The sequence below is a fragment of the Caretta caretta genome, chromosome 11, assembly GCF_965140235.1.
Source record: "Caretta caretta isolate rCarCar2 chromosome 11, rCarCar1.hap1, whole genome shotgun sequence".
Taxonomy (NCBI): domain Eukaryota; kingdom Metazoa; phylum Chordata; order Testudines; family Cheloniidae; genus Caretta; species Caretta caretta.
In genome coordinates, this window is record NC_134216.1 from 12,939,572 (window position 1) to 12,965,078 (window position 25,507).

The following is a 25,507-nucleotide window of genomic DNA, read 5'->3' on the forward strand; positions in this document are numbered from 1 at the left end:
GACTCAGAATCCCACTGAATTCAAGGGAAGTATGGATCAACATCCAAACTTTTTTATCTAGAGTACAGAACAAAACCAGAACATCAAATCCAACTCTTCTTGATATTTGGGGAAGATCAAATTTAGATTAGAACACGCTCAGGACCATTTCTATGTATTTCTATCTCGGTTTTGTTTGTTTGTTTGTTTGTTTTTTTAAAAGGAACGTTACTAAGGAATCCTGAAATGAATGTTTCTAACATGAAACAGCTTGGGGTGGGTCAACCTTCAGGCTGAGTTAATTTGACAGCGTCCCATTAATTTTCACAAGGGCGATCATTTAAGTAATTGCTGAATTGTGACCAAAGCAGAAAATTAAAACGTGGAGCAAACTTTCAGTAGCATCCCAGAATAACTTTATTCATGATTTCATTGGAAAAGCTGGTTTCCTTCCACCTGGAGGAAAATATCACATGGTAGAAACAGCACTCAAATGGGCTGACCCTGTGAGGTGCTGCTGAATGCCTTCAGCTCCCATCGAGTTCAGTGGGAGTCAAGGGCCTTCAGCCCCTTCTAGTAGCATTGGTCCCAAAGCTAGCAGGAATTCACAGAGCTTTTTCTGTAGCAGATGCAGAGAACTGGTTATTATCTCACTGAACAAGAAATAAAAAAATTGAAAGACTCAAAGATTAAAGGAAATTAATGATCACTCCCTTTTTTTATACATTTTAAATGCCCAGACTTATTTTGCAGTGCTCACTACTATTTTACTACATACTCCTGAGGCCTGCTCCTTCATTTCAGACCTCTGCAGGAGCTTTGCCTGCATTGCTTCCTACCTGAAGGACTAAGCAGAAGTGATACATTTCTTCTTCTGACTGAAGTAAGGGTGTGTCCACGTATATCCTAAAAGGTACTTTTTAATCATTTATATAAATTATTATTTTAACTGGGACATGTCATATTTGGAAACACTGTATACCTTCAGGAAGAGGGTCCCAGATTATCGCCTATGTTTCAAGATTCAGCTTCTCCCAATCCTCATTTCTGAAGTGATGTTGAAAACAGCTCTTTAGTGCTGATAAAACATAATTTCACAGTATGACGATACAGAAGAGTTCATAAATTTAAGTGAATGGACTTGATTCCAATTTTGAACACACTTCATAATTATCTTGCCTTCACCATTTCGGCCTATACTCTAAATGCCTTAAAGCACTTTATGAGCACCAATTAATTAAAACACACATCACCCCTGTGAGGTAGAAAAATATTATTTTACAGACAGGAAAACTGGGGCATAAAGAGGTAAAGTGACTAGACTAAGTTTGCACCGAATCAGTGGCAGGACTGAGAACAGAACCCAGGAGTCTTAGGTCTCAGCTTGCTGCTCTAACCAAAAGATCACACTGCCTCCATATTCAGTCCATGGACGTTTCAAATTGCATTCTTCAAGTGTTTCTAGTTTTTGTAATATTTAGTGTGTACAGTATTTGAATTCTTTAGATTTCTAATGCTATTGTCCTCAGTTACTGATCACTTTAGTCCTTGAATTTGTTTTTCTCAACTGGCTCGAATATGGAATCCTAGTTAAAATTGCAAACTTGTCCTTTGTAAAAAAAATAAAATAAAAAGACACAACCCCAAACAGTGGAAGCATTAAAAAATATAGTCACATTGTTCAAGTAGTTTTACCAGGTGCCACAGCAGTGATTAGTGTTAAGTGGCTGCTGGAGTGAACCACCGGATCCTTTTTTTTTCTTTTTTACTGAAACTGATTGACAAACTCTTCTCTTCTGATAACAGAGGAATGGTGGTAGCGGTCTCGAGAGGCAAAATCTGCATTCTCTTCGGTGAGCTGAGTGGTCTCCATGCCAACTGTTGCAAAGGATGGTGTAACAACAATCTGCTCCTCTGGGGATGGCCTTGTCCTGAAAACAGAAAAACACACAACCTTCAGATGTCCCATTGTTTCCCAATCTATCAGCAGCTGTGCTTTGAACTATGTAAACAAAACAAATCAAATCTCTGATGCACAAAGACTTAGAAAAAAGATACTAAAAACTTTTCTTGGTGGCTATCTGAGTTGCAGAACTCAGAGAACATTTTCCTTTACTAGAAAAAAATAGTAACATTGCTCACAAAAACAACAAGGAGTCCTTGTGGCACCTTAGAGACTAACAAATTTATTTGGGCATAAGCTTTCGTGGGCTAAACCCCACTTCATCAGATGCATGGAGTGGAAAATACAGTAGAGAGGTATAAATACACAGCATCTGAAAAGATGGGAGTTGCCTTACCAAGTGGGGGGTCAGTGCTAACAAGCCAATTCAATTAAGGTGGAAGTGGGCTCCATGCTTCTGATGAAGTGGGCTTTAGCCCACGAAAGCTTATGCCCAAATAAATTTGTTAGTCTCTAAGGTGCCACAAGGACTCCTCGTTGTTTTTTGCTGATACAGACTAACATGGCTACCACTCTGAAACGAATTGTTTATAAAGATTTTCTTAATAAATATCCCTCCTCTCCTTGGTTGCTGTCCAGTTGCTCCAAAGCTCTTCAGCCACATAAAGTGAGGCAGAATTTGTTTCAATCACAGTTGCACTTTGTGGCTGCTAACAAGTAAAAAGGATAACCATATATCTTACCAACCCTTTTTGTAAGTTTACAGGCAATGTGGTTGCAGAAAAGTGAGAAGGATTTACTTCTAGTCATCCTACTCATAATAATAAAGGTCAGTCAATGTAACTTTATTCTACAGTAAGATTTTTAGTGATCTCTCTGTCTACAGAATATAATCTACTGTATTCAAGAGAACTTTTTCAAACCTAGGTGTCTAAATTTAGGCAACTCAGTATTGTCAACCTCAAGCATTCAAAAATCATGAATCAGGACCAAAAAAAGCATGAGATTGGCTTAAAAGTCTTGATATTTTTAATAAATGGTGGGTTCTTTATTGTTGCCTCTGGTTTCTGACTCCTTAGGATGCACACGCTTCATGATTTCAAGCTTTTCTCTGCAACCATGAGGTCTAGAAACTTACTTATTTATTTTTTTAAATGAAAGCTTGAGATTTTCATGGCATCTCTTGATTCCAGGAGCTGGGGTTTGAGAAACACATCAAAATTCACATGACTCACAATACAATTGTGAAAGTTGGCAACACTGTTCCATCCATATATAATATCTGAATAAGTAGCCTGATTTTCAGAGGTGCAAAGAGCCCGCAGCTGCCTTTAAATTCATTCAACATCTTCCAAGATTGGGCCCTCAGTCTCGTTAAAATGTCCTTTCCCACCTTGCTTTGCAATTTGTAAAAATAAATCTGAAGCCAAACCACCCACAATTTATTTGTGTGTGATATCCTGGATATAACACAGCTTCGGGGGTGTGCTTTAAAAAAAGAAAAAGAAAGCTCCTCTGGGAATTGACTGCAGGCATTATTATAAAGCTACCCTACCAGCTGTCTAAATTAGAGAGATTTCATCTTGTGACAAGAGATAAATAAGATCAACTTCTAACTTGGACTGCTGCCAGCCTTACACTCAATCCTTCCTAGCTGTGTCTCGACCAATCGATACTACTGACAAAAGGCACCAAGGACTCTATCATGCTGCCAAGCTGCAGTCTAAGAACCTCTGGTAATAGTGACACATCTACCCAAAGATGTGGAACTGGCTCATTACAGGGGGAAGGAACATCTCTCTTTTTACGCCCACAGGGTGCATTGCTTCTCTGTTGCACTGCAGCTCTCTGTTGTGTACTAAACTTCAGCGGGTGTTGGGTATGGAATGGTCCACAGAGATTTGAAGTGGGAATAAAAAATATGCAGAGGTGTCAGGAAAGGAGAATCTTTCTCTACATTTGCAATGTGTGTATACAAAGCAAATAATGAATGTGCATATACACCTATGGGGAACTGGATGGACACAGTGTACAGGACACAGATCCTCGTGCTGGGTTTGACTCACTATGCAATGAGTAATTCTGACTAGCCGTTTAGCACTAACCCATCCATCCAGCCTGTTCTCATGCTTCACCTCATAATTCTTCTCTTTCACTCACATCGGAATACAAACGAACAATGTGAAAAAAGAAAGGGAGAAACCCCTGGACTGAATAAGACACGTAGAAAGCTTAGTTCTTCCTCCTTTGCCTGTGTTTTGTCTAACTCAGGTTCTGATCCTGCTAACACTAATGAAGGTATGAAACTTTATTCCTAGGAATAGTCCCAATGGCCACAGGAGTAAAGTTATACGCACGATTATGGGTTTGCAGGACTGGCACCTTTGAAAAAAGACTTCAAGGCAGGTCCCTTGTCTTCTTTTATATAGGGAAAGGCAGATTGTCTAGTGGAGAGGCCACTGGGCTAGGAGTCAGGATGTCTGGGCTCTATTCCTTGCTCTGCCACTGAACTGCTGGGGAACCTTGGCAAGTCACTTCACTTCCGTTTCCCTCCCACCTTTGTCGATTTAGACTGTAAACATTTTGAGACAGGAAGTGTTGATCGCTGTGCCCAGATACTTAGCACAATGCGGCCCCGGTCTTGCTTGAGGTCTTTAGGTAATAAAATATATAAATAAATATCTAAAAAACACCATGCGCACCGATGGTGTTATACTAAAATACAACAAGAAACAGTCATCATCATCTATTCTGAACAGCAAGCTGTGTGGAACCTGGAACCCGACCTCTGCTTTCCTCCAGGACTTGACACTAGCCAGGATCCTCGCTAGCATTCCCATCCGAATACTGGGATAGAATATTGCTATCTAGCACATACAGGGCTTTTCTACACAGTGGGGTGATTCACTGTATGGCATTCTGATTTCTAAAGAGCACTCAGGTGGTGCACATTAATTGGTCTGTGCAGCCTCTGCTGAAGGGCACTAAAGGTTCCCTAAAGTGCATTTTCATGTAAATAGGAGTAAATATTTATTTTTGCCAGTAAAGTAAGCATATGCAACTCTGAATATAAGAAGGGGGCAGGTCTATTGATTTAAGTAGTAAATAGTTTTACGTAGTCACTTTCTCTAGCCATATCAGCACTCTAAATACAAGATGATATCAGTTATATCAAGGAACTCCAATGCACCAAAAGAGGTGTGTAACAATTCTGCAACACAGCCACATTTATGCACAATTTCAACTGTTTATTGTTAAGTGTGAGCATTACTTAGGTCACCGCCAAGTGATTAGTACCAACCTGCATGAGCTGACCAAACCTAACTTAATCCAGCTGAGAAAACTGAAGTTAGCTGCTGCCCCTGCAGAGGGAAAACACATGAAAAGTCACCATGCTGCTAATTCTCTCATAATAGCTTTACATGATCTAGGCTTGGAATAAAATCTCAAACAAATGTGCATATTGTTATTAGCCCTACTTACACAAAAGGTTACAGGTTTAATAACTGTGAGAATGTGTCTCATTTTTTCCCATACACGAAAGCTTTTTAAAGATTCTCAAGAATGTAACCTGAAGAGAGAACCATTGATTATTCCTAGACATAAGCTTTATTAAACTGCAATAATAATATACCCTATATTTTCACCAGTAGATCTCAAAGAACTTTACAAAGGAGTGTGTATCACTATCCCCATTTACAGATGGGGAAAATAGACACAGAGAAGTGAAGTGACTTGCCTGAGATCACCTGGGCAGAGTTGGGTATAGAACCCAGGGCTCCTGAGTGCCAGGCCAGTGTTCTAGTCACTAGGTAACATTGCCCCCTCTACTGCTATAGATTGTGACAAAATGTAGTGATAATTTAAGGGGGGGAAAACTCAAAAGCATGTTCAAACTGTATAAAAAACAAAGACTGAAAAGCTAGGACGTTTTAAGTTAAGGTAAATCTTTCAAATAATATGTTGGAAAATATGGAAAGATAACATTAAGGTACTCCTAACAACCTTAACTCTGCCCCAATATTCCATATCGGAGATAAACTGAGGCTGAAAAATGGGGAACTGATGTGTAGAGGGTAGATGGGATATTCAACAACTTAACTGCTTATTTCTATGTTTCTTACAATTTGTGTTCATGGGATCTGCAATCTAGCAACCTCAAGTCTAAATTATCAAAAGAGGTTATTTTCAAAAGCATGTGAGTGATTTAGGAACTCATTGACTTACTCTTAAGCAAAAGGGCATTGCAAAGGTCTCTGCATGTGATTGGCTTATACTGTACAGGCTACGGTAGCTTTGCTTTCTGAACTTGCTTTAGTATTTAATTTTGAACCTGTACAGTATAAGCCAATCACATGCAGAGACCTTTGCAATGCCCTTTTGCTTAAGAGTATTTGCTCAGATTATGTTCCTCACATATTCAACCTGTTTAATTCAGAATCAAAAGGCCCTCTTGTTTTGCCATTACAAACACTGAGATTTAATAAGATACTTATCGTAATTCCAATTTTCACAGCAGTTTTCTCAGGTGGATTTATATTGACTAATTAGGTTTATTAAAGTGTATTTATAGATTAGCCACTGATGTAATACATTTAATATCTGCAATTCCTACTAACTCTTAACATCAGTGCTTTTACTTATAGTAATTGCTCTTTCTAATTTATTTTACAGCATAGCAAAACAGCTTATTAACTTTTAAACAAGATGGTTAAACTAATCAGAAACAAAAATTAATCTGGTAATGCTAATTGTAGCCAGAAACAAATATATAACTATGTTTAAAGACTCAATTAGCAAATTTTGCTATAAACTAGCAAGGAAATAAAATCTGCCATTTGTAATGTGTAACTCACATGTTAAATGAAAATGCCTTAATTTCAAATTAACTCCAATTAAAATGTAATAGGTTTTTAAGATTATTTAAAAACAGAAGATTAAAAATACTCACCGGGGGGTAGTCCAGGACTCATTTGGCCAATGTAGAAATACAGAATAATTGCTACACTCAGATTAATGAGAGTGTAGATCCACTGAATGACAAACATGATTACAAGCGATCCGATTGCCTGTTGAAAATGCAGTGTTCAGGATTACTACACAGTGCACAATTGTATTTCACTATTACACTAACAAATATTTCCTGCAAAATCCAGAGGATGTTTTCTGCCATTTTTCTGATCTTGTGCAAGACCTGGCAATACTCTGGCCCCTGGGGGAGTACTACCAGCTACACAGCACGGTTGCCCAGGGCAGGAGTTTATTCTTCAGGATGAAAATAGGCCAATGCCAATGATGAAGCCAAATAAAAAGCGGCCTGTACCTATGGACAATCTAGTATTTTTATTGAGTATGACAGTACTGGAGCTTTCAAGGTATCATTTGAACATCAGAAACTTCACCTTCACCAGCCTTGCCAAACCCTGTACACCAAACCACCCACATTTTATATTCTACCGAAAACCTTCATTCTGCACCCCCAGTGCCTCCTCTGGAGTTTTAACCAGTCATAGATCCCCTGGCCGTACCCTACTGGTCCTCTGGCCTAGCTCTCCTCTGTATAGGGGTGGGGAGAGAGCTGCCACAGAGCATGGCTGGGTGATATACAGGGCACAAAGACAGACTTCTCTGTGGCTCCCAACCCAAACACAATGGAAATACACTATGCCCATCAAAGTCAGCAGAAGTTCAATGGGCTTCAGATCAGGCCATAAACCTGATTCCTTTGTGACTTTTTGCTTGTTTTTCGCAAATTTGGATGAACATTTTCCAAGTTTTTCACCCATCATATAGATGGGTTGAGATTTGCCACCTGTCAACATGCAGCAGAATTTCGCCCAAAGGTCATTACTATAATGATGAGAGAGATCTATGATGCAGCTGCCTTACAACATAATCATCATTATTACTATTTCCTTATTTGCTTCCTGTAGCACCGACAATGTGCAAAGAGTTGTGTCAGTATAACAGGAGGTATGGCTCCTGCCCCAAAGAGCTCACACAGAAGAAAACGGAAAGATAAAATAGACAGGAGAAGGGAAACAAGGAGGGGATCAACCTAGAAGTAAAGTGGTCAAGGTGACCACTTTGTATTATCAAACTCTGTATTACAAATTTAAAAATACAGGGTATAATTTCAAAAGCATCTAAGTTTCGTTTTCAAAAGTGACTTAGGAGCCTGAGTCCCATTGTGCCTAAGTGACTAAAGCCCAGATCCTGAAAGGCATTAAGGTGCCTAACTCCCATTAATTTCAATTAGGTACCTTTGAGGGTATGGGCCTAGACCTCTTTCAGAAAGGGACATAGGCACTTTTGAAAAATGTATCCATACAAAGTATCCCCGTGTTATCCTCAGGCACACCATCCATAGAGTCTCATAGGTGTCAGGGTAAACATGAGCTGTCAGGAGGTGTCTGAATGGGGGTCAGAGTAGTGCCAGCTTAGGAAGCGTGTTCCAGGTCCGGGGGAAAGCATGGAGATACTTGTAGGAAAAACAGTTAAGCAAGTCTAGGCTGGCATTACTGCCAGAGCTGAGCAGGCAGGGGAGTGGGGCAGACAGAGGCAAGGGGTCAACAAGTATATTTATAGATGTGCACATATATTATGAAGCTTCCATCTCAAGTCTTTTAAATCACTGTGTACCTACCGCAGCCCTAGTTATCCACCATGATCTCTTTCCAATCCAAATCATTCCACAGAAGCCAAGTCTGCTTTAATGACAATTAAATGACCTCTTTACACAAATGTAAGAATTCCCCATGCTTATGGGAGGCGTTAACTGCAGTCGTGGTATAGGAGCTCAGTGTTTGGGAACCATGATGTTTACTGATCCAAAATGCAGGTGTTAGCTTGCAACTGCTTAGAAGATTTCATCCACTCAAGAAAAGACACCGGGCATGCATCCCACCCATCTCATCTCAGTCCAGCAGGGCCTTTCTCTAGAAGTTAGCATTTGGTGAAGATGAGCTACTGAGCAATGTGGTTTGAAATGTGGTTGCCAAAGCCAAACTAAAGATAGTGGGTAATTTAATAGGTGTGCTGTAAGTTGTTTAACTGTACTCACTATACATATATATGAAATCACGTATGTGGAGACAATATCCACGTGATAAAGTGCAAAGCCATGTGATAAATTCATTTATCATGTATCGAAGGGGTATCCGTGTTAGACTGGATCTGTAAAAGCGGCAAAGAGTCCTGTGGCACCTTATAGACTAACAAACGTATTGGAGCATAAGCTTTCGTGGGTGAATACCCACTTCTTCAGATGCATGCTCCAATACGTCTGTTAGTCTATAAGGTGCCACAGGACTCTTTGCCACTCTCATTTATCATGAACTTCTGACCACTTTTCCTGCCACCTGCTCCAATCCATCTCCCCAAGACTCATTTCAATGTTCCAAATCCCTCAGCTACTTCAGACACCTGCGATTTTTTAAAGAGAAATGTTTCCTCCTCCTTCCCCAACAGTGGGAATTCCCTCCAAAATTACTCTTGCCCCAGATCTGGGAAAAGCAAAATTCTATGCAGTAACGGTTCCTTGATACATAAAAATGGCATGGCTTCTAAGCTGACATCTGACTACACTGCACGGCTAGAAAGGGGAGCTTCACACCATTGATAAGGGGGAGATTCCTAGTCATGTTCTTTCTGGTCTGAAAAGGCCCTGAGGTACTGGCCTTTGAATATTGACATTTTTATGTATAGGAAAGCTATTTTTGGTCATTGTCAGATATTCTGATTATGTGCAGTGAGCCCTGTACAGTGGGATTCCTTCTAAGTAAGGCACCTGGGCTCTACAGGTGGAAGGCTAAAAGGTAGTCCCAATCAAAATGGAAACATTCCTAATTGGTTAGTCTCTAAGGTGCCACAAGTACTCCTTTTCTTTTTGCGAATACAGACTAACACGGCTGTTACTCTGAAACCAAACATTCCTAAAATAGTTTTCTGATACATAGGTGGCACATACAGAATGCACGTGGTATTCAGATTCTAGCAGCACAAGTCTGGATTAGACACTTCACTTCTGAGTGGCAAAGCCCTGAGTAAACTATGCTGATCATCCAACGTTAGTGCTTCTAAAAGCTTTATACCATAATACATTGCCAGACTGGATCAGACCCGAAGTCCAGTATCCTGTCTCTGACAGTGGCCAGCACCAGATGCTTCAAAGGAAGGATAGGAACCTTACCATAGGCAGATGTGGGGTAATGTGCCTCCCCATGAAGGTTTCACCCTGATCTGTAATAGCTAGAGATTGGTTTAAGTCCTGAAGCATGAGGTGTAATAAACGTTCCACAATTTTTGTTCGCATTAGGTATCACTATGATATACACCATCATATAGCCCGATATCACTTTCTGTAGGGCTGAACTTTACGGGTAGCGAAGCGTCCAGAGGCACCCCTGGACTGAATAGCACCCTCAATGGCAGGAAGGCAAGTGGATGCATGTGACACAGGCAGCACATGGATTCCTCAGCCTGTTGCCAGAAATTTGAGAGAAACAAAGTAGCAAGGAGAGCATTCTTCTGCCATTTACGAAAATGTAAATGCATAGAAATGTGCACACCCAGCCACTGTGACCAGCCAGGTCTTGCTGACTGATTTCTGTAACACTGCCGGTCTCTCAGAAACCACTTCGAGAAAAGTGCAGTTGGCTCAGAATGCAGCAGGGAAGTTAATCATTGGTGCAAGATATCACAGCCATGTTCATCTCATTCGCACATCACAGCCTGGGCTCCCAATGGAGTGTTTCAAGATGATTTTACACTGTCTCGTTCATAGTCTTGTTTTGCTTATTTTGCCATCGGCCTACATTTCGTCTTGCTCCTTAGACCCCAGCTTCTAACTACTATGGGCCACATTCTACTCTGGGTTACACCACCTAAATCCAGAGTAACTCTAGATTTACATCAGCAAGACTGAGAGCAGAATGCATCCCTTTCTTCCTAAATATGGATTGGAAGCAGGAAGTCAGATCCTAGGTTTGATCCTCTAAAATTATGGTGTTCCCACCCTATTTAAATAAGATCAACCACTTCTGTCCCATGTTGACTTTTAGTGAGATCCTGGCCTGGCCTGCTCACACATGGAAGGGAATAAGACAGAATACGCCCACTATCTGCATTTTGTGGTAGGTGAAAGCATCCTCTGCAGAGTCACTAAGCCCTTTCCCACTGGCCCAGGTGGGCAGTGATTGGGCGGAACGAGAATGGATAGAGCCTTGGCTCTGTGCCCCCCTCTCAATGCACAGGGCAGCACAACTGCACCAGGTAGAGTGCAGATGCAGCGTACTTGACCCCAATGCATTGAGGAGGTTCGGGATTGGGAGGCAGACTGCGACTTTGAGTCATAACCTCCTTTCTGGGCTATACCTGCAGCAGCCAAACAATGCACTGCCACATACACAGGGCTCATGGCAAAGTCACAGCTAATCATAGAATCACAGAATAACAGAGTTGGAAGGGACCTCTGGAGGCCATCTAGTCCAACCCCCTGCCCAGAGCAGCACCAATCCCAACTAAATCATCCCAGCCAGGGCTTTGTCAAGCCTGACCTTAAAAACTTCTAAGGAAGGGGATTCCACCACCTCCCTAGATAACGCATTCCAGTGTTTCACCACCCTCCTAGTGAAAAAGTTTTTCCTAATATCCAACCTAAACCTCCCCCACTGCAACTTGAGACCATTACTCCTTGTCCTGTCATCTGCTATCACTGAGAATAGTCTAGATCCATCCTCTTTGGATCCACCTTTCAGGTAGTTAAAAGCAGCTATCAAATCCCCCCTCATTCTTCTCTTCCGTAAACTAAACAATCCCAGTTCCCTCAGCCTCTCCTCATAACTCATGTGTTCCAGTCCCCTAATCATTTTTGTTGCCCTTCGCTGGACTCTCTCCAATTTTTGCACATCCTTCTTGTAGTGTGGGGCCCAAAACTGGACACAGTACTCCAGATGAGGCCTCACCAATGTCGAATAGAGGGAAACGATCACATCCCTCGATCTGCTGGCAATGCCCCTACTTATACACCCCAAAATGCCACTGGCCTTCTTGGCAACAAGGGCACACTGTCGACTCATATCCAGCTTCTCGTCCACTGTCACCCCTAGGTCCTTCTCTGCAGAACTGCTGCCTAGCCATTTGGTCCCTAGTCTGTAGCTGTGCATTGGGTTCTTCCATCCTAAGTGCAGGACCCTGCACTTATCCTTATTGAACCTCATCAGATTTCTTTTGGCCCAATCCTCCAATTTGTCTAGGTCCCTCTGTATCCTATCCCTACCCTCCAGCGTATCTACCACTCCTCCCAGTTTAGTGTCATCCGCAAACTTGCTGAGGGTGCAATCCACACCATCCTTCAGATCATTAATGAAGATATTGAACAAAACCGGCCCCAGGACCGACCCTTGGGGCACCCCGCTAGATACCGGCTGCCAACTAGACATGGAGCCATTGATCACTACCCGTTGAGCCCGACAATCTAGCCAACTTTCTACCCACCTTGTAGTGCATCCATCCAGCCCATACTTCTTTAACTTGCTGATAAGAATATTGTGGGAGACCGTGTCAAAAGCTAAGCCCTAAAGCTTTTCATTCAGCACTGTGTATCTGAGCTTTATGATTAACCAACCACATAATGACTTGGGATACTAGAAATGAAAAGCCCCTTACCAATATGCCAATATATTTTACTGCATTGATTGTGATTTGTTTATTTTTACTTTTCTACCATCCTAAAGCAATGCTCAAAGTAAAAGAAAGTGACTTACGCCAACAAGGGAAACCCAGTGATTGCAGAGTCTGGAGTAGAAGGAAACTGGCATTCTCTGAATTTCTAGTTCTTGATTTTGTTGCTTTACATTTGTATCTATAGAAAGAAAAAGAAAACCGAAGCATTACAAAACCAACACAGGTGATGAAGTAGAGCCGCATCCTAGGAAGCTGCCAGGTTACCCCTTGGTTAAGGTCTTTGTCCCCAGTCTACATCAAGTTACATGAAAACAAGACTTCCAGCTTGCATGACAAGGCTTAGCCAGGTTTAGCGCTGGTTGTAGAGAGGCAGTGTTGTCTAGCATTTAGAGCCGGACACAGGGAGTCTGGGGTTCTATTCCCAGATCTGCTATGGATTCTTTGTATGACCTTGGGCAAGTCATTCCCGCTTTGTGCCTCACTTTCCTCCTATGGAGGATATAATAATAAAACCTCACCGGGGTTTGTGAAGCTTAATTAATCAACGTTTGTAGAACACTAAGAGCTCGTCTACATGAACAATTAGCTTGCGGCAAGCAGGGGTGTGACTGTACCCTGCACTAGCCTGCCCATACTAACTGTCCCCAGGGAACCTGCTGATGCGCAGTAACAGTTCATTAGTGAGCACTGATCTAGTGTTCTTTGAAATAGGACTAGATCACATGAACAAACTGTTAATGCGTGTGAGTAGGGCCCACACGTACAGTTAGTCCCTAACTGCCTAGTGTGGGCTAGATTCACACTCCAGCTTGCTGTGAACTAAATGTTTCCATAGACAAGCCCTAAGATTCTCAGATGAAAAACTCTACAAATTCAAAGCATTAAGTATCCAGATCTACAATATAAATTAATTCAGATTCTTAGATGTAGTGATGATGATGTGACGAATTACTCATGGTCTCCTTGCACAGCATGGGTATAATTTCATTTGAAGAACAGGGCTCTAAACTCACAAACCTCCTCCCCCCAATATCAAGATGAAAACAAATGCCATAGTATGCTCAGAAATCTCTTAATGTACAGCATTAAGAATGCATTTGCAGAATAATAAGCAGCATGCTATATACAGTGAACATTCCCACATAATTTTGCCTGTTCTCCAGCAATTAATCTTCCACAGGCAAATTAGATTGGAACCTCTCCTGTGACTCATTATGATGAACTCTACCCTCACCTATTAAAAGAAAGATATTATTGCCATGAATCACAGAATGACAGCATCATATAAAACTAGTCTCTAGCCTGCCTACAGAAAAGTGCCAGCAGGACAGAGATTATTAAGCATCCCCCCATGAAAACCCAGATGTCTATCTCGGCTCTTGTAATCTTTACCTTCCGCTTTCTGATTGGGAGGATTCTGCAGCTCATTAAAAAGCTGTTCTCCATATTCCATTAGCTCATGGTCACGTTTTTGCTCAGTGTCCACAGCTGATGATAAACACAGCTTTCTTTCACTCTGATGACTCTGTTCAGTAAAACTCTGCAGACTTTTATCATCAGGCTCTGATGTTTTGGTGCAACAGTAAGGAGCAGGGGCAATATTGTGATCGAGATCCAAGAGAAAGCTGTCTTGTAATGTTTGCTTGGCTGGCTTCTTTATCTTTCGCTGTTTGACCTTTTGGTTTAAATTCTTGTCTCTCTCTTTGCTCTCTTTACGAGTCTCTGGATCTTTATTAAGAGGCTTAAAAAGCTGGTCCATGTCTTTTGTGAATGCCAGCAAGGTGCCATCTGATCTGCTTTGAATTACTCCATCTGATCCATAACGGGAAGTTTTCTCAAAGGTTAAAGGCTGGGAAGAGTTGACAGCCCTAGACTCCTCCCTCTGTGTCCTTTTGGGTTTCTGCTGTAGGATATAACTCATAGAGACTGAGAAATAGGAGTAGTCCACAGCAATGTACGTCAGCATGAAGTTTATGGTGACTATAGGAGCAAGGATGTTCACTTGGCCAACGAAGACGAACGCCATGGTGATGAGACTCGTTAAGCAAATCGCAGCCACTGGGGTCTTGTTACGCCCTTTCTATTTTGTAAACCAAAAAAACATATTTAAATATATATTTGCATTCCCCATCAACCCCAAAGTGAAGACTACCCTCTGTGTTCACACTGATAGAGGACTATCAATGTCTAAGCAATATTTTGATGGACTGATCATGAAATAAGGGAACATATATACATATATGAACAGAAGCATCAGAGTCTAGAGGTTTAAGTGATGGACCAGGAGCCAGGAACTACCGAGTACAAATCTGACTTCTGCGACTAACTTGCTGTGTGGCCTTGGGAAGGTCACTTAACTTCACTCAGCATCTCAGGTTTCCCATCCATTAAGTAGGGTAATAAAGCAATGCTCAAACTCACAGAGCATTGGGAGGATTATTATATTGTTCAGACGGTGCTTTGGAGAGGAAAATTGCTAATGATCGTTAATCATGCATTTCTAATTTCAGATCCATGCAAAAACATACACTGTTGCCAAACAAAAGGCTTGACATATACAGATACTGGAAAGGAGTTTCTGAAAATGGTTTCAACTGGCAGCTAAGCCAAGCAAGTCTTGTGGGGCAGCGGGGCAGAGGAGAGGTGCCATTTTACATGAGGAGCTGCTGGCCTGGCCTTCAAATGAGGCTAACCTGCAACCCCGGTATTACCGGATTTGGCATTTAGCATTACTCCTCTTTTTATAAAGAAGGCCCGACTGCCCTAAGGCCAAGAGGAAAGGAGCAGATTAGAGGTTAAGCAGTCAAGGATGTTAAAGGGTGTGTGTCAGGAAGAGCAACAAATGATGCCAGGCGAGGGTCAGGAAGGCAACTACCACGAGAAGTATTGTTTAGTCTTTTACTTTGGGACAGGGTGGAGGTAGCGGGAGGATGGAAAGGAGGCACAGAATGAAGTGCGTCAAGCTGAAATAAAGGACTGGGAGTTGGCAGCTCCTGAACTTTAACTCCAGGTCTAACATGCCCTTCAGTCGCCCTGGACGAGCCACTCAATGTTTCTACACTTCTGAGATGCCTGTGCAAAGGCAAGGCTCACGGGATGCCAATGAGGGCACAATCTGATTGCAAAACCTCTCTTCCAGACGATGCTGTGTGAGACATAAAGAACCCCTCTCCACTCTCAGGCCTTGTTTTCCCTGGGAAATTCGTGCTTAAATATAATTTTCAACAGCTGAGTTAGCTGATGGACCAGCACAGACCAGGACAAGCTGTGGGCAAATCCTACTGGGATCAGGGTTTACCTATGACTAGCAGACACAATGCTGAACACGTCCTTGTCCACACCGACCAGTCAGAATCACATCACCACTCTCAGAGATCAAATTATATTCAGTGCTAGCTCCGCAGTGAAGACAAGCCCTTCGAGCTTAGAATGAGTTTGTGGGGCTGGCAGTTAAAAGAAACAAAGATTTTGCTTTTTATGTGTAAGTGTGACAAGACACACTCACAATGCGACTTTACTAAGCAGAACCACACTAATTAGCTTGGAGGCTCTGATGTAAACCTACAGCACCTAATAGACTCTTCTTGAGGAGTTTGCCTTTCTCTACCCAAACCCTTACATTAGTGCCTAAAGCATCACCTGGGGTAGGAAACTCTAAGGGCAAGAAGGCACCATGACAGAAGTTTATAACCATCAGTGAGGAGCAAATATCAATGCTGGAGAAGGATTATTATTAGACCGGTATAAACAGGCAATGGGACGATGACATTAAGAAAAGGGAAACTTAGCCTGAGTATAAGACAAAATTCTAAAGTGCAACATAGGACTCTGCATGGGAAGAAGCAATATTTTACAGGATCATGGCCTAGATTTATTAGGTTGTGGAATAGTCTCCCTACAGAAGTGGTGGAAGACCATTACTTGAGACTTTTAAAACTGGATTGGATGACACACTGTCAAGAATAATCCTGCACTGAGGGATGGATTAGATGATTTAACAGGACTATTCTGGCTCTAATTTACTATCAATTATGAACTGAAATGTTATGGTTTTTAAAAAAATTAAAGTAAAAAGATTTTTGGAGGCATTTAAACATACACCTACAGCAGGAGTTCTCAAACTGGTGGTCGGGACCCCTCAGGGGGTCGTGAGGTTACTACATGGGGGGGGGGGGGTCGCGAGCTGTCAACTTCCACCCCAAACCCTGCTTGCCTCCAGCATTTACAATGGTGTTAAATATATTTAAAAGTGTGTTTAATTTATTTGGGGGGTCACACTCAAAGGCTTTCTGTGTGAAAGGGGTTGCCAGTAAAAAAGTTTGAGACCCACTGACCTACAGTATTGGAAACACGACACTCTGTTTGGGAAGGTGGCTAGTTATTTGACCATGCGGACTAATGTCACTGCCCACGCTGAGTAAAATGCACAAATGAAAGAAGCAGCATAAATGGTGAAAAGGAAATTAGATGTCTAAGCCTCTCGTGGCTTTAGCAACCCAAGGGAACATTTTCAAATAGCAGCTTGGTGCCTAACTCCCATTAGGAGTGCCTAGGTGCCTAATCCCAATAGAAGCTAGCTGCCTAAATGACATTTGTGCCTTGGACAATCTTCCTCCTTAAGGGGTTATTAGTACCACAAGCAAGACATTTAAATCATGGCTGTCCCTTTCATACAATCTTTCAGGTCTGATTGGATAAACAAGAAATAAAATAAATGCTTTTCAAATATAAAATACTAAGACTTTCACCAGCTTCCATATAAACCATAGTACTGACCATACAAAGGTAACTCCAATAGTGTCTGGAACGTACAGTCCTGTTATACCAACAGTATCACAAAATATGCCACCTTGAAATTTTTTCATCCTATATTTTCCTCTTCTGTATGTGCTTCTTTAATAAACGCACAGCTCAAAGGGAAACTATTTCCATTTCCTCCACACTCATTTATTAATAGAAAAAGAAATACATCCTGCACCTTACAGATTTTCCAACAACATGAGAAATGTGTCTCAGGCATAACAGTGTTCTCAGAAAGCATCTTAAGTATTAGAGACACTTATTGAGACAGGGAACAGATGGTACCGTCTTAGGATGCCTTTGGCCTAAGGTTAACAACACAGAAAACAACGTTCCACTCCTTCATATTAACTAGGATTCCGATGACTACAAACATGTTTAAACCACTGTATAAAAAAACCAATGCAGAATGCATTGTTACGGGCAATCCACTTCATTAACCGGCCCACGAACGAAATCAACAGTCAATTCTCAAGGTAGCAGATACAGGCAGGGAGGAAGGAGATTTTCCCTTAATTCCTAACCTCTTTTCAAAGCACTTCCTGTTCTGGTACCTTGCCAGGACAAAGGAGTTCATATTAGGAAATGTTATGAAAAAACAGAAGCTAACTATGCCAGTGCTATGCCATGTTAGAATCAACTTTGCCACCATTGCGTCAAAGTCAATGAATGACACCACAATAGTTGAGTGCAGAATTTGGCTCTTTCCACAGAAGACACTTAACTACTTTCAATGCTTTGATGTTTTTTTTAATTATGATTACTTTTATTTTAAGAACCACAGGAATATTCAAGAAACAATGCACACAAAATAGATACACTTACAGAACATTTAAAATATTAAAAACTTATTTTAAAGTAATTTTTCCTCACTTTATTTACAAAATCTTGCACATGTGAAAAATTGCTCTCTTGAAATTTTTCCAGACTGGTTTGCTATTACAGGGTTGCTTTGAGAGAGGCAGTTTTTTTCCCCTAGTTAGAAAAAAACAGAGTCAGAAAAGAAGGATTTGGTTTGAATTTATGGCCAAATCCTGCAACCCTTATTCATGTGAGCCCAGTTGAAGTAAACGGGACTACCCAGGTGTATAATGCTATGTACATGAGTAATGGTGACAGAAACAAGCCTTAGTAGTACTCAAACCAAAGCTTAGCTTAAAAGAGCATTTAAGATTTGGTCCCCAAAACTGACCTTTAAAATGTATCCGTTTATCCTTTTATTATTTTATTAGGTTTACAGAGTCCAAAATGAGTTAGGCACTCCACAATATAAATAAGAAGTGATCCCTGCCTTCTGGTGCTTACATTGTAAGACCTTGATTCTGCCACCAGCAGAACTGGGCCTAGTTTCAAACATGGTGAATCAAGGGAGATGAAAAGATAGCAGGGAAGGGTTAAGGAGGAAGGACAGAGTATACAGGCTCTGATTCAGCAAAGCACATAAGCATATGCTTACGCCCCATTGACTCGACTGGGACTCAAGCATGTGTGTGACATCTACATGGCCGTTTGAAGTAGTAAAGGTGGTGGGGGTGGCGGGTTAATATATTAAGACATAAATTAGCCAGTCATTTTTTTATTAACTGGCTAATTTATTGTGGGCATCATAAAAGAAGTGGGTCCTATGGAGGGACTTGAATAAAGAGAGGATAGAGGCCTTGCAGACCAGCTCACGAAGGGTTTTCCATGAGTAGGGTTCTGTCTGGAAGAGACTGATGTGGGAGAAGTGCCCTGGGGTACTGAGGAAGACATCTATGGTGGAACCGAGATGGGGGGGCATACAATGAAAGACAAAGGCAGATAAGTAAGAAGGGGCAGTTATATGGGACCTTGAAGGCAAGGACAAGAAGCTTGAACTTCCTGCCATGAAGGAGGGGGAGTCAATGGAGGGGGTTCAAAGAGCAGACAACGTGAACAGAACAACAGGCAGGGAAGAGGAACTTAGTGACTGTGTTTTGCATGGATGACAGAGGGGGCAATATGAGTGCTGGTGAGAGCAGAGATTAAAAGAGGAGTTTACAGTAATCAAATAGGAAGATGAGGAGGACCTGGACTCAGACAGAGAGACTTCTCCCATAACTGTGTTTCTTTACAAAGCAAATATTTGAATGTTGTTTCCACCTGCTGATCCCCAGTGGGGAAAAACCATGACCCCCTCCTCTCCTGGTATTTAATTACTGTACATCAGCCATGACAATCTATTGACAGCAGATTCATTGTTTCCATGCACCATTAACATTTGTCTTTTATAGAACCCACAGCTAATTCTACATCATCACTGATTACTAACCCCATGTCCAAGAAAGGCCAGGGTAGGTATCACTTTTTCCTGGGCAATGCACTGAAGGATTCGGGGTGCTCCATACAAACCTCCCATGCAGGAAGCTAAGGAGGAAATGTACAATCCTAATAAAAACAAGAAACCCACCAAGGACACCTGGAAAATGCAAAGAGAAAACAAATATTTATCAGATTTTTTTAAAAAAACACTTAATTGTCTTTAAACACAGATTTTTCCAAATTAAAATCAATTAATTTCCTTTGTAAATGCTAAAGACTTTGGCAAAAATTTAACAGAAGGAGCTGTGTGAAAGTAGCAACTCAACCTGCTCTGTACTGTGAGTGTGAACTAGTAATACAGTAAAATTATCCCATGAAAGCAGATCAGTGTTGAACATTCTGTACCAACTGGAAACCACTCGATAAGCTCACGTCCAGAAATATGTGCCACTTGGAGAAAATGCATCGAGGAAGCAGACATCTGATTCCATTTAAGCAACTGGAAGTGAGTTTGAAGGGAGTTTATTTCAGGAGTGCACACTTATATACAGAGAGCATCATACAGGAAGAGCTACACAAGGCTCTAAACCATCCAAAACAGGAAGACAAACCCCTGTGTCCCATAAGGGAATACCAATAGTGGAGGAGTAGCAGGGGAGGGGAAGATATACACAGTGCAATCAAATCAAAGCTGCCATTTAAATAAATGGGATTTCAAAAACATGTTCCAAAGGATATAATGTGACGACCTTATTTTCCTGTCTTAAATGTGTAAGGAATTTCCTTAAGTTAAATGAACATAAAACTTAAAAATCCTTAAAGCAATAGTGCTAAGTAGACTGCTTTATTCCTATTTTTGTATTTAATACCTTTGGTTCTATTGCATCCCAAACCAATATTACAAAACTTTTATCCAGACTCATCACTTAAGGGCAGTCACCTTTTATTACTAATATTTTGTATGATGGAAGGTGCCAATCTGGCAGGTGCAATACACACACATAGTAAGAGTCCCTGACCTAAAGAGTTTACGATCTACATAGACAAGACAGCAAAGCATGGGAGGAAGGAGTAATATCCCGGTTTTACAGATGGGGAACCGAGGCACAGAGAGATAAAGTGCCTTGTCCCAATGCATAGGTAAAGTCTGTGGCAAAACAAGGAATGGAACCCAAATCTCCCGTCCTGTGCTTTAATCACAACAGCATCCTTCCTCTGCTTTTCACTGCTGGGCTGGAGCAAGGCTGCTGTTTGACAGCACACAGCAACATGATACCATTCAGAACAGGAAGTGAAAAATATTGTAGCCAACTGAAATTTCAAAGGGACTATAGGTCAGCAGAATGTAGATGCACGAATTGAAGTCTGATCAGGTAATCTCCTCGTCTGAAAGAAGGTGTCTTCGGCTACACAATTGCCGGTAAGACTAGGGTGGAACATGGATTGTTTCAGTAGCTTTTAACGCGGAAGAATAACACCTACTGAACCCCCATCATAACTTCTTGCAGCATCCTGTGTTCACCTTGCTTCCATCCAAGATCTGAATGGGCCCCCCAAATTCTAGCCAATTGTATAATTTAATTACATGGTATTTCCCTTAACATCCACATTAATTGTGCCGGTATTGATCCTTGGAAGAAAGAACAAGTTATTGTTACCCAGAAACACAGACAAAAAGAGAACAGATTAATTTGAGGTTAGCACAAGGGACAGGGAACTGGAAGATCTGGATTCTAGTTTCTCTCAGGAAGAAAATAGAGAGGCTATTGCCAGTATTTTCAATATAAGTTAAGGGTTTATCAAACCCTCAAGATCAACAGCAAAGTGAAGGAAATCTTTTCCTGCTTCTCTGTGATGTATAATGATGGCTTTCAAATTTCTTTCCAAATTACTTTCCTACATTTTTTTAATACATGAAATATCAGGAATATCAATGAGGTCCTCTCTTCCTTGTCCTGGCAAAATCTTTGGAGGACCTGAACAGAGATGTTACACAAGACAATGGAGCTACAGTTCTCTCCTCAACTGGATAGGAATAGGATGCTGAGTCTTAGACCTCTTAAGTAACAGTGAGGACGAGAGAGAACCCTTCCTTACAGGCTGAAGAACAGGCTTCGTATCTGCTGAAAAGCTGATGTTGCTCTGCCTATGTCTAGTTCTTATACTGAACCCATCCCTATGGTATTTGAACTCTAGAGACATTCCATCATGTAAAGAAGAGTAAACTGTCCTTGGGGTGGGCGCTCCAAAGAGAAGCCAGGGCAGAAATTGATGAGATTCCTTTGAGGAATTCCAAAGCCATCCCATGGTTCATGGAGAAAAGCCAACAGTTTGTGGCCTGTGATAAGTGACTACGACTAACTGGAGGAGTTAAAGCGGACTGATCAGACAAGCTTGCAGCTAATGGATAAAAGGTCAGATGGTCACTGCTACAAGTTAAAGGATAGAGGCAAAACTTTTTTTAAAATCTAAAGAATGTATTTGCTGACCACACGGATCATCCTGAGCTGTGGGCAACTCTGAATGCTAAAATCCACAGGATGCCCGATTATCACAATTATGCTAGGCCTGGGATTGCCCTGTTGAGGAGTTGCTTCTGGATACACAGGGGAATGCAGAGAAATGCTGGAGCAGTGAGAGGTTTTGGCCAGTGTAAAGGCAGTTAGTTTTCTGTAGAAATGGAAATGAATGTGGGCTTCTTATTAAGTATGAGACTCCCTGCCTCCCAGACTGACTGAGCAACTCCCACCATGTACTGACACATGAATCTGCAGAGTTGTCTAGAAGGTTATTGCGTCTCCCTGGCCCCCACATGCAGCCAGACTTGTCTGACAAGACTTGCCACAGGTTGTCATTACTAGTCAGCGTCCTGGCTTCTACTTTTGCTACTTCATGGAACAGGGAAAAAAATTTCATGGCAAATGTGTCAGCATTTCTAGGACGTGGATCCACCTTACGCACATACGAGTTCACATGCAGCTTTCTGCACAAATAAATCCACCACAACAAGCACACAACAGTTACCAGCTGGCAGAACAGGAGATATTATCAGCAGTGCTTCAGCTATGAAAGCTTGATAAACAGAGCTCATGCCATATTCTAGCCGTGTCCGCACAAGATCCAGTCATGCAAGACAAAGAGCTCCAAAAAGCTGGATAACAGTCTCTTTCCCTCCACCCAGTATTTTGGATAGGGGCTATTTTCTCCCCATGCCTCCCCACCTTGCAGCTGCCATCTTTCCTGCTGTGAAATGGACTTTTGCATAATATATGGCTACTGCTCCTTACCTAGAGATTAACTGTCATGTCTTCTCCTTCCTCTCCCAGCCTATTCAGAATACCCGGCCATTCCACTCTTCATATCCCTCCACTGAAGGAGCGTCATGCTCCATTTTCAACATACTTGCTTTAATCAAAATGGTGGAAAACAGGCAGCCCACCTTCTCACACTGAAATAAGGGGTATTTCAGAGTAACCCTCATGATCTGTAGAGCCCCAAGCTGCTGAGGGGTGGAAAGAAACATGGGGCTGTGAACTGACACAAGGAAAGGGTCTGAATTGTATGAGGGCCCCATGGTAGCTGAAGTAGCCGCAGCCTGCATTTCTCTCCTGGTGGTGGTGGAGAGAAATCATGCTGCAAGTTGCTGAGGCCTACCATGGTGTCCCAAATGTCTTGCAATTGCTTAAGGCTGGCTTTTGAACGGGTGCGGGGGGTGGGGTAGGCCAGTTCGTTTTGAAAGACAGATGCAGGAGTAAGGTCTAAAGCATTCCACGAGGGAGTCTCCACTGCACCAAGAATCCGGGCCTGGGGCCCTGACATAACGCAGAGCAGGACATCCTCAACCAGTGGGGCTCGACCCAGAAGTGCATCATGAAGGGGCGACTGCTGGGTTTCAAGAAAAGAATCACTAGCAAATCCCAGACGCTTGGACGTGGGAGCAGCTAGGGCAGGGGTGTGAAGGAACAAACCAATCCCACCACCCGCTGCTGCCTACCCAATCCTGCTGCAGCTCCTCATCCATGCTCCCCTATGCACCGTACTCAGCCGTAGGTAGCAATCTGAAGGCAGCAGTGCGGAAGTAAAGGTGGCACGGGATGGTATTGCCACCCTTACTTCTGTGCTGCTGCTGGCAGGGCGCTGCAATAGCCGCCGCTCTCCAGCAGCCCAGCTTTGAAGGCAGCGCAGAAGTAAGGGTGGGAATATCGTAACCCCCCTAAAATAACCTTGTGATCCCCCTGCAACTCCCTTTTGGGTCCGGACCCCCAATTTGAGAAACACTGGTCTCCCCCGTGAAATCTGCATAATATAGGGTAAAAGTACACCAAAAAAACCCAGATTTCGGGGTAGGGGAGACCAGATGTCATGGTCCGTGATGCGTTTTTCACAGCTGTGAATTTGCTAGGGCCCTAGCCATAGGGAAACGGCCCTTCAAGATGCAGCACAGCCAGTTCCACAGCCTTTTCTGGTGCCCCTCCAGAGCCGAACAGCATGAGGGCTGGGGAAGTGAGAAGCTTCACACCTAGCAGTGGCTTCGCCACCCAGGCTTCAGCAACAATCCGGTGAGCCCCTCCCGAGACCTAAAAGCAGCCATATTTTTTGGTCAAGAGCCCAATCCCACAATCCTTTGCAGGACTGGGTGGGTGGCAGTAAGGAGCCAGGGATATTTTTTTTTTCTTTTGAGGTTTCCAGAGGTAAAAGGTTGAAAGCCACTGGCACAGAGTTAGTTGAGCTGAGTGATTACTTCCAAAATGGTGGCACAGAATAGTAGGCCATATCTGAGTCTACCTGTGTAGCTTGGGATGTACCAGCAGGTAGCAGATATTCCAGTCCATTTCCCCATAATATTTGTCTCCGAAGTTGTGAACCTAGAGTCTCTCTCTCTATCTAAGGTATTAATATGGCTCCCATTCCCACAGCACCTCACAACCTGTAATGTATTTATCCTGTGAGGAACGGAAGTGCTATTCTCTCATTTTGCAAATGGGGAACTGGGGAACAAAGACTCTAAGGCCCAGATTTCGAAAGGTATTTTGACATTGCTGCACTCAGCATTGCAGTGCCTAACTAATTTAGGATCCTATATACCGTTTTCAAAAGGGATTTAAGTACTTAGGAGCCAAAACCCTCAGTGGATGCGATTCAATCTCCTAAATCACTTTTGAAAATGAAATTTAGGCTCCTACAACAGTTAGGCATTGCAATGAAGAGGGCAGCAATGCCTAAATATATCTAGAAACCTGGGCCCAAACAGCTTGCCCAAAGTCACACAGGAAGTGTGTGGCCGGGCAGAGAACTGAACCCAGGTCCCCTGAGCAGCACCCTAACCACTGGACCATCCTTCCTCTCACAGGTAAAAATTTCTAAACAAACACATACCTCATCCTGTTCACTTAAGAGGTTATTCCCTGCTTCTTTGTGTTCCTGAGGTTGTACATGCCCAGCTGGTGTGTGCTTGACTAGTAGTGGTTAATAAATGTACATTTTCTAAGAAAGCTCAAGATACATTGGCCTTTCTTCTTATTTACGAAAGCAGCCTGCATTGTAAAGGAGGTTGGATGAAAAGATATAAAATTCATTCTGCTTGGAGACAGCATATAAGTTCATGCTGTGTTTTGAAAACCCTCAAACCAACCCATTTTCCCCCTCCAGGCTACCCCCTCCCCCCAAAACATACACCCTAACGAACTAATTTGGCTCCAGGAAAACAAAGTGTGTTGTGAATGGATGGATGAAAAATACGAGAAACAAATCAAAGAACAGAAATTTACATTAGAGAACAGAAGAGCCCCTTTGGATTTCAGAATGCTAATCAATACAAAAACACAATGCTATTGGTCCTATTTTAAAAAAAAATACTTG

General features: G+C 42.2%; 1 protein-coding gene across 5 annotated transcripts in view; it reads right to left on the reverse strand.

Annotated features, from left to right (window-relative positions):
- Nucleotides 1-378: 378 nt before the first annotated feature.
- SLC12A8 (solute carrier family 12 member 8) overlaps nucleotides 379-25,507 on the reverse strand; it is a 99,279-nt gene continuing 74,150 nt past the window's right edge. For 4 of the 5 annotated variants that reach the window (XM_075117752.1, XM_048868895.2, XM_048868893.2 and 1 more), the window contains 6 exons: nucleotides 19,659-19,805; nucleotides 13,961-14,648; nucleotides 12,649-12,746; nucleotides 6,834-6,951; nucleotides 5,184-5,244; nucleotides 379-1,910 (listed from right to left, as the gene is read on the reverse strand). In XM_075117752.1, the coding sequence (XP_074973853.1) occupies nucleotides 1,745-1,910; nucleotides 5,184-5,244; nucleotides 6,834-6,951; nucleotides 12,649-12,746; nucleotides 13,961-14,648; nucleotides 19,659-19,805 (1,278 nt within the window). In that variant the 3' untranslated portion in view covers nucleotides 379-1,744. The remainder of the gene's footprint in view (nucleotides 1,911-5,183; nucleotides 5,245-6,833; nucleotides 6,952-12,648; nucleotides 12,747-13,960; nucleotides 14,649-19,658; nucleotides 19,806-25,507) is intronic. The other variant, XM_075117753.1, reaches the window with a different exon arrangement.